Source organism: Maylandia zebra, linkage group LG11 (genome assembly GCF_041146795.1).
Source record: "Maylandia zebra isolate NMK-2024a linkage group LG11, Mzebra_GT3a, whole genome shotgun sequence".
Taxonomy (NCBI): Eukaryota; Metazoa; Chordata; class Actinopteri; order Cichliformes; family Cichlidae; genus Maylandia; species Maylandia zebra.
Window position 1 is genome coordinate 36,976,295 of NC_135177.1, and position 10,060 is coordinate 36,986,354.

The 10,060-nt window shown below is 44.1% G+C and overlaps 1 protein-coding gene across 1 annotated transcript; it reads right to left on the bottom strand.

Moving 5' to 3' along the window:
• Positions 1 to 770: 770 nt before the first annotated feature.
• LOC143420983 (uncharacterized) lies at positions 771 to 8,858 on the bottom strand. Its single transcript, XM_076889622.1, has 4 exons — positions 8,762 to 8,858; positions 7,332 to 7,858; positions 5,195 to 5,323; positions 771 to 3,041 (listed from the first exon to the last, which is right to left on the bottom strand). Exons 1-4 carry the CDS (start codon positions 8,808 to 8,810, stop codon positions 3,018 to 3,020), a joined length of 729 nt encoding a protein of 242 aa, XP_076745737.1. The 5' UTR covers positions 8,811 to 8,858; the 3' UTR covers positions 771 to 3,017.
• Positions 8,859 to 10,060: the final 1,202 nt, after the last annotated feature.

Here is a 10,060-nt window from a genome sequence, read left to right on the forward strand (position 1 = left end):
TATTGATGGCTGATGTTTATGGCACTTACATATGTCAGAAATATGTTAGTATTTAAAGTAGAATGGGAGGCAGAGCCTTCAGTTTTCAGGCCCCTCTTCTGTGGAACCAGCTTCCAGTTTGGATTCAGGAGACAGACACTATCTCTACTTTCAAGATTAGGCTTCAAACTTTCCTTTTTGCTAAAGCATATAGTTAGAGCTGGACCAGGTGACCCTGAATCCTCCCTTAGTTATGCTGCAATAGACATAGGCTGCCGGGGATTCCCATGATGCACTGGGTGTTTCTTCTTCACTCACTATGTGTTCACAGACCTCTCTGCACTGAATCATATCTGTTATTAACCTCTGTCTCTCTTCCACAGCATGTCTTTATCCTGTCTTCCTTCTCTCACACCAACCAATCACAGCAGATGGCTCCGCCCCTCCCTGAGCCTGGTTCTGCCGGAGGTTTCTTCCTGTTAAAAGGGAGTTTTTCCTTCCCACTGTCGCCAAAGTGCTGCTCATAGGGGATCATATGATTGTTGGGTTTTTCTCTGTATGTATTATTGTAGAGTCTACCTTACAATATAAAGCTCCTTGAGGCGACAGTTGTTGTGATTTGGCGCTGTGTACATAAAATTGAATTGAACTGAAGGCTTCATCTGTAACGTGGTACCTTCTACATTTAGATGAATATAAGATATTGATGCTGTGGAAACGATGCGTTAAAGTTAAACAAAGACAAATTTGTAACAAGATAAATACACATGATGACAAACAACGATACAATAAACTTTTGCAGATTTGTTTATTCAGATAAAATATAAAAGATTTTAAAAAAGCCCAGAGAAATGGAAACCTAAAACGAGTGAGCGTGTTTCTCTTTGCTGGTAACGGTTGCTGTGATGCTGACTCAGTTCAGAGCCCATCCCAGCCTCTTTATGTTGATATCGGCTTTATCACTCCTGCTAAACGCTCCCAAGTTCATACATTCCTCCGCAGCTGCGCCCGCTCCACGCCCGCATTCTCTTTCTGTCTTTGTGACCGAGCTGCTTTGTTGGAAAGAATAAACTTAGACTTTGGTTTGAAAAGATGAATCAAACCTGCAACAATGAGGATTTGCTTTCAGGCCACGATTGTCCTGCTGCAAACATAACAAACAAAAAAAGTGGGACATTGGAGCCGCTGCCAAACCAACACACGCAATAAAAGTACAAATAATAGCAAAGTTATTACCAGGAAAGAAAAACAGTGGGAAAAAGAAGCACGAACATTTTTCAAAAACCCTCAATAGTCTTAAAAATAACACGAAGAATTGATTTAGGTGTAAAAAGAAGAGTACCATGGGACACAAGTGGAAACAGCTTCATATCATGTAAACTGTCAGTGTCACTGGCAGCTATAGAAACAGTGAAAACATGGAGCATATATAATTACAGGCACAACAGTGTGTTTGTATAGAAAACCACGTTTTGTATTCTGTAGCTTTTTATATCAATAATTATATAATTAAATGGCTGCTGAGTAGGTGAGACATTAATTCTCCAACAGTAAGGAGGGAAAATACATGTATGAAATGTTTAAAGTGTATTTATGCACTGGAACTGCACCTCAGCAGCCACTTCATTAGGTACACCTGGAAACGTTCCTAGAAACCAGATTTTGGTCCATGTCGATGTGACATCATCGTACAGCTTCCTCCACATCTCAAAGGCGCTCAGTGGGACTGAGATCTGTGACTGTGGACGTCATCTGGGCACCGTGAATTCATCGTCATGTTCAAGAAACCAGTTTGAGACGATCTGAGCTGTGTGACACGAGCAGCCAATCAGAAGATGGTGAATGTGGTCATAAAGGTTTGGACACGGTCAGTGACAAGACTCGGGTCGGCATGGAGTTGAAACGATGCTCGGTCGGTACCAAGGGGCCCAAAGTGTGCCCAGAAAATATCCCCCAGTCCATCACACCACCGGCAGCGTGAACCGTTAATACGGCAGGGCGGATCCATGCGTTCATGCTGTTTACACCCAGTTCTGATCCTACGGACTCGGTAGATCAGTGTTTTTGTTTTTGGTGAGTGTTTGTGAGCTGTAGCTTCTGTTTCCTGTTCTTAGCTGACAGAAGGGGCCCCCGGTGTGGGCTGCTGAAGCCCATCTGCTTCGAGCTTCGACGTGTGGACGCTGGAGAGACTGTTGCTTTTATCAGCTGAGAGGTGTCCATTCTCATGGACCTCTGGCGGTGTCTCCCAGCTGCTCACTGCTGTTTTCTCGCTTTTGGACCGTTCTCTGTGAACTTGGAGATGGTGGTGTGGCAACATCCCAGCACATCTCCTTTTTCTGAAATGCTCAGACCAAAGTCACTTAAATCACTTCAGCCTGGCTTGAGCATGTCCAGATGTGTGAACGAACTGAGTTGGAGCCATGTGATTGGCTGATTAGATATTTGGATGAGCCTAACTGGTGTACCTAATGCAATGGCAAGTGAGGGTACATCCTGTCGCAAAAAATGACAAAAGATAAAGAATAAGAAGAGAAATAAAAGGTAATCTAGCCTAATGATAGTCACAACATCAACTTAGGAATTAAAACTAATGTGAAATGATTTTGATTTGTAAGAGGAAACAAAGCCAAAGTAATACTGGTCAAATAGGAACGTAAATATGGAAGATTTTTCTAAAGATTGCAAAATGTGACAGACTGGAAGGAATGGAAATCAGATACATGTAAAATTTGTGTTATAATTGTGACAACATAATAAAAATATGATAACAAAAGTAAAATATAAATGCGCCTAAATCCACCGATCAGTGCAACTGCGTTTCTGATTTTTCTGTTTTGTTTCCCTTTAAATAAAATTGTATTTTCTGCTTTTTGTTGAGACCTTTAAAAAAAACAGCAAAGCAACAACAACAGTTTTTGTTCAGAGAATAAATTAATGTTCATGACATTAAAACAGTAATTATGACAGATGTTTGTAAAAAAGACTGAGAGATACAAAGTAAACGTGTTGCGTTGGTCTGATCCTCGATGAGTGGGCGTCTAGCTCGGCCGCTCGGTCTGCTCCTGGAAAAGACGAACGACGGGATGAGCATCGAGATTATTTAAGCAGCACTCGTTCCTCACTTATTCACCAATAACACAACAACTGTGGGCGGAAGCAGTGAATATTATCTTAGTTATTGATTTTGGAAAGTGACAATAAGTGTCATAAATCCTGCACCGTCATCGGGGTCATAAAGGGGGAAAAGGTGGAGAATGTAAACTGTGACTGGCAGGAATGATTTACAGACGTATGAAAAGGCGTCACTTTACCCAGCGCTGATAACAAAAGCTAAAGTATTTTAGTGGCTGGGTTTTTAAAATATTTACTAAAACCAATATTCACTCAGCCCTTGTTTGTCCAACTCCTTTCAGTCATAGTCACTTTATTAAATTATGGGAAGGTTCGACCTGGATTTTTTACATTTCCAGTTTAAACTTCAGTTGACTGTGACTATCCCAGTCCACAATCTGCAGTTTCTCTAACGTCCACTAGAGGTGCCAGCAGTGAGTCAGTCTGTTTAGTGCGTGATACAAAATGTATGGAAGCCCGTTTCCGCCACTAAATAAAAACAAAAAAGCTAGTATCCATAACTCGACATTTCGAGAAATATAACTCAAAATTTCGAGTTAGCTCTGCCAATCAAAAATCTACGTGAATGAGGTCGCTTTCTTGTTACCCGGAAGCATATGGCGCAGAGGAGCGCGCACTCAAAAACGGATCCCAACAAATTGGCACTTTGGCGAGTACGTTTGCTGATAGTAACACCATGTGATTCAGCTAATAACACAGGGATTTCATCATTTGAAGCCAGGCTGAAAACACTCAGCAATCTGTGCATTCACGACTGGATGTATTACCGGTAGCTTAGCTGTAGCATTTGTAGCTGAGGGCTTCAGCTTCCGGGTAACAAGGAAATGACGTCATTCACGTAGATTACTGATTAGCAGCGCTAACTCGAAATTTCGAGTTGCTTTTCTCAAAATTTTGAGTTAATAAATCGAAATTTTGAGTTAATATGTCGAAATTTTGAGTTATGGATCCTTTTTTTTTAGTGGCGGAAACGGGCTTCCATAAACCTAACATCTGTCCAGCAGCTCGAGAAGACGTTTACAGGTTAACATAGCCTGCGTAGCACGAGCCGATAACTCCACCTTCTCTCTCTGATGGACGGGCCGATCGATGATGTCACGTGTGTCCGCTGTCTCAGGTCATTGTGTGCTAAATAAGGTCTGTAGTTAACAGGTTAGAGACCTTTAGATACCGGGACCCAAAGTTGGAACATGTGACGTGTCCCTGAGGTGTGATTGTTACGGAGTACAGCATGGTGAGAATCCCCACTAAGCTTTTGGGCTGGCATTACTTTAGACTTTTTTTGTATTAATTGCATGCTTTGGCGTTTCTTTGTGTTTGGTGTGAGGTGTGGGCCACACCCACGTGGGAGTGCAGACTCTACTCTAGTCCAGCTGCCAGCTGTTTGGAGTTGAGTACAGGGAGCAGCTGATTGGGGAGGACTGGAGCCCTTCTCTATGAAGGGGAGAGGAAACAGGAAGTGGGGGTTGTTGTTGTCTTTTAGTAGGACACTGGTGCAGCAGGGAAGCCTCGAAGATTCCAGGATGAAGTTTGCACATTTTAATGGAAACGATCCCTGAAAGAACCCTGACCGTGGTGGCTTTGGGCCTTGGATTCCTGGCCAGAGTTGTGTCTTCAGCCAGTAGTTTGACCAGGAGAAAGAAAAAATAAATCTTGCGTACCCCATTGCAGTGTGCGTGTGGTGGTTCCTTACTGGTCAATGTTAGAGCTACTACTTCCTCGTATGGAGGCCATTTTGGGCCTTACGTAACATGATGACAGATGTTGATGTATGGTGATGAAATGTGTTCATTCATGTGTTTAATGTCACTGAACGTGGAGGAACTTGTACACAGATTATTTTCTGCATGAGCCTGTCGGGTCTTTGCTCAGGGATCCAGGATGATGCTAACTTCTGAGCTGGCCTACGAAAAACCAGTGACAAATATCCAAAGTGAGGACACAGTGTGACATGTCCTCACGAGCATCAGGGGCGAACAGGCGGGTGGCCTCTGAGGACTTCCGAGAGGTTACTGTGGCCCTCTTTGTGAGCACATGATTAATTTTACGTGAACCCTTCAAATATTTGTACGTTTGGACTTACGTATTGTCTCCCATTGGTGGCTTCAAAGCGCCCGTGAGTGGTGTAGAGAGGGATGTCGTCTCTGCTGTTCAGGTGGTCGTAGGGACTGAAGCCTTGGGAGCGCCCCCTGTAGCAGCAGCACCACACCAGCTGGAGAGACAAAACAATTAGCCTGACTCAGTCTGAATGTTTAAAATCCACAGTGATGATGAAAGGAGGAAGCTTATTAAACACGACATATGTTTGCTGCGTGCAAATATACATGGCCATCAGGCAGAAACTTAGACTGTCTGCTGAGGGCGCTCGTGCCAATCATGTGCTCCGATCAGTGTTTGTTATTGTTGTTGCCACATAAATGCACAGAATCTGAAGTTTTCCTCAGTAATAAAGAAGCATTTCTGCTGCTACTATGGGGAGTGGCTGTTTCAGTCTCAGATTTGTGTGAATTCAGTGAACTCTGAGTCAGTATTTTATCCCCTAATGGAAAACGCTCTGACTTTGGTCCAGCTCCGGGGCAAACGCTAAATGCCGGTGTCGCGTTTCACTGCTGACCATTGCTCTGGCAGCGAAGAATAAAAGTCCTGTAGTCCTCGTCCATGAGTCAGAAGTGTGGTGTTTCTTATAATCGCTCAAACCTCGGGGGCATTTGCCTTTTTTTCTTTTCTTTCTTTTTTCTGCTGCCTCAGATTTCTCAGTCAGCAAAACAATCAGGATGTAAAGCTAAAATGTAAAGTTGGTGCTGATAAAAATCTACAGGGTGAGCAATGATTGAATTAAGCAGCAAGTCCTGAAGAACATGCAGGACTCAAATAACGAGCACGTTACTCTGGAGGAAGAATGTGCTGAGACCGCAGCAGGCTGCAGATGTCACCCGCACCTTTCAGACACGCTTTGATTACTGGGATGAAAGCTCAGCAAATTTGTGTTGATTTCTTTGTGGTTAAAAAAAGGCAACCCTGAGCTGACTGCAGTAACTCTGAAGACAAAGAGGATATTTAAAACTAGACGGAAAGAAAGCGGAGAAGTCCAAAGACCTGCTAGAAGCATGTAAGGTAATAACTGGTTTGGTCTCGGGCCCGAGGATCTGATACACTGCACAGATTGTTCAATTTGTGCTCTAATTACAACAATGTCACCATGTTGCCCAGCAACCACCGACCAACAGGATAACATTACATTTATTTAGCAATTCTTCAGATAGAAAACATTAGAGAAACATTTTATTTGAATTTCGTAACATTAACGTCTAATTTAACTTTAATGTTATGATATATGATATTTTAATGCTGGCATGTTGCCCGGCAACCACCTAACAATGAACTATAATGGCATTTATGATGGTAAATGTGACAGTGGCAGTAGATCAAATGGAAATAATAAGTCGGGTGTCATGGATACACGAAACGTCCAGATTCTGATCGGTTCCTGTTAGAGTGTAAAAAATATTATTTCAACAATACTTAAAGTTTGTACAGGCCGACGTCTTAGAGCAGCCACTGTGAGGCAGCAGTGTTGTGACCGTGGGTACCCTTTGTGAAAAGTTGGGTTGTGATTGCCGCCATTTCCCAACTCTGTGGTTCTCATGACCATTGATCAGTGGTCATGAGGATTTTCATATTAATGATCAAGGAACTGACCTCCCAGCACATTGTTCATGCAGGGCTGCCAGTTTCAGTCATTGTGCAAATGTACAGTTTATAATATTGGGGAAGGAGTCGCCTGGATGAGTGACGAAAGGTTTCTCCCACTGAAAACGTCCAGGTGAACAGAGTCAACCTTTTGGGTTTGTGTTGTGTTTGGGATTGCAGGACCAAAGTGCACCTCTGTAAAGGAAACACTTGATTCGTAGTTTACGAAAATAAATGTTGAACGACTGAATTGACTGAATTCAAATTGTGATGATGCCCTGACCTAATGAGGCCAGAAACATGATGCGGAGGATGCTTCGGGTGTGTCTGTGAGATGCAGCTTTGATAAAATGCTGCTATTTGAAACCCTGGCAGTGGCAACGCAGCGGTTACCGAATGTGGCGCAGTCCCTGAACGCACCGCGGACCAGAGGCAGTGTGTTGGTCTCCATATTTGCTGAGATGGATTGTGGGGTGTCTATAAAGATGTGATTTGACTTCCTGGAGTGAAGGTGAAATGTGTGCACTCACCAGTCCGATCAGCAGCAGGAGCAGCAGCAGCAGAACCACAGCCGCCAGGACCAGCAGAGCTATGCCCCACCCAGGAACCCCCGCACTGCTGCCGGCCGCAGACGCCGCTGTGCTCTGGGTCGTACTCGTGGACGTGCTCGGAGTTGTGGTCGACTGGTTTGTGGCCGTTCCGTTGCTCTCTGTGGAAGGGGGGGATGTCGCGGAGGAATTGGTGTTGGTGCCGTTACCGGGCGAAGCGGTTGTAGAGGTTGTGTTGTTTGCTGAAGAGCTGTTGTGCGGGGTCGTGACATTCAGAGAGGCGGTTGTCGGGTTCGTCGTCACTGCGGTGGTGTTGGTGGCACTGGGAACAGATGGACTGGTGGTGTTGGTGGCGCTGGGAACAGATGTACTGGTGGCGCTGGGAACAGATGTACTGGTGGCGCTGGGAACAGATGGACTGGTGGTGTTGAGTCCAGCAGATGTTGTTGCGTTGTTAGAAGAGGTGCTGAGGGTTGGTGTTGTGTTGGTTGAGTCTGTTCCAGAGGCCACTAATGGAACAAGAGCAGTTTTAAATAAACTCAGTCAATCTTATGATGACTGTGACCGAGGCAGGAATCAAAGGTATCGATGTGGGAGTTTAATGAGGCTGCAAAGTGCCGTGTATGCTACTCCACTGCCTTCATTTCACTCTGCTCACCTCACCTGTGAGCTCAGTAAACAATCACTAGTTTTAATGAATAAAACAACATGAAATCATGCTGCAATTATAGGGAAAACGTGATCATGGAGGATGATGAACTTTAGAAGTTTTAGATAGATCTTCCCACAAGGTAAAGCGAAAAATATCTGTCTCACCGACTGTTGCAAAATAACATCCTGTGTTGCTTCCGTCAGATCACTTCTTTCACACTAACAGCTGTTAAACACCAAATAAAACAGAGATCGAGTCTGTAGCATCTTTCCTCCTGACGAGGCTTCACCACCACACGTGAAGCCTCCCAAAATATCTGATGCATCTCTCACATGCTGAGGTTTGCTGATTTTTGAGGTTAAAATACTAACGATGAAGTAAATGATGAAGACAACAGACCATAGAAAGGCGCTCTGTGCTGCACTGAAACATGAGCAAGGCGAATCTCAGGGTTCGAGGCTGAGACTCACACACAAAAGAAAACCTTAGAAATCTGAATGTAACTATTTCTGGACAGTTTATCAATCAGCAGGTTAATAAATGATGGAAACAATCAGACCGAGTGAGCTCAGCTGCAGACCGTCGCTAAACTAAAGGACTATTCTTTCTCTTTTATATCTTTGACAGCTTTAGTTTCCATTGTTTAACATGTTTGTGTTCCTCTGATGCTCGATTTCTATTTTGTTTCGAGTCTGAGACGGAACAGAAAAGAGTAAAACAGAAGATCTAAAAAGGTGTAGTTTAGGTGTAGTTTTCCAACCTGAGGCGGTGAGGCTGAGAGCCAAGCAGAGCGCGAGCAGTTTCTCCATCTTTCTGCAGGAAATCCGAAAGTTTGTGACAAAGATCTCAGTGTGAGCGGCCGCCGGAGTCTGTTTCCATCCAGAGAAAGACTCCTTTATACACCCGCCTCACCTGCACACAGGTGGGGGAGAGAGAGGGGGGAGGGGCTGCGTTCCTCCGCCTCCCAACATGCCTTTGGGTTTCAGCAACAGCAGAGCTCCACTCTGTGGTCGCAGCTCAGTTTCCTGTTTCATTCTTATTTGTCTGTTTGTGCAGCTGTTTAAACCCGAGAGATAAAAACAAACCCAACGAGGAATCTCTGATCCGAGTGTGCCGACACGGAGCGCTGCAGCTTTAGGGATGGATCCATAACGTCGTAGATCAATATGGAAATAATCGCACACTCACCAGCGTCAGCAGCCCGTTAAGTGTAGATTGTACAGAAGTGTGTTTGTGCCACAGTTTTTCAGATATGTGTCAAAGCATGTGGAAAAACGCTTCTGTTTATCTTTCAACTCATCTTTGTTTACTTTCTATGAATTTTTACCTTCTGATTAAAACAGTCGGTTTAGGAGAAACTGTCGCTCGACACAGACTGAAGGTTGCCAGGTTTCACCGGCTGGCTGAGTCGATGCTTCGGGCATGCGTGGCCGCACTGAGCGGGGTGTTCCCCTCACAGACGGGAGGTTAGCTGGACGAAGAGCAGCCGAGTCGTCTGTTTGCATTTATACATCACAAACTGTTCAATAAAGGACATTTTCCAGTTTCACTGAAGTTAACAAACGTTGGAACATTGTTGCTGTTTTGTGTGTAGCTGCGATTGATGCATCACACAAAACTGGTACATTTATGAGGACGTGTTTGTTTTTTTAGTCAAGGAGCAATTTCACTTCACTTTTCAAGCTTAAGGTGGAAGACAACATTTCAGTGCTTCGAACAATAACTCAGAAGAAATGTTGACATTCAAACGTGTTTCCATTTTTCCACCGTAAGAAAAACGAGTGGACATTAATGCTTCAGCTAGCTGTGAGTCCATCGATGAAGTGTGTGTGTGTGTGAGCTGAGGTGTGTGCCGTGCTTGGATGAAATGTTTAATGCTGCAGAAAGCAGACATGATGGTGTCACAGCTCTGCAACAACATTTTGCAGCTGCGTGGGATCTTTTTGGTAAATTTGGTGTTTTTTAGGGCGCCGAATCCAAAGAATCTCCATGTCCCTCCATCACGTACAGGGTTTTCTGCAAACGTGAAGAGTTTCCATTTAATAAAGCACAACAGCAA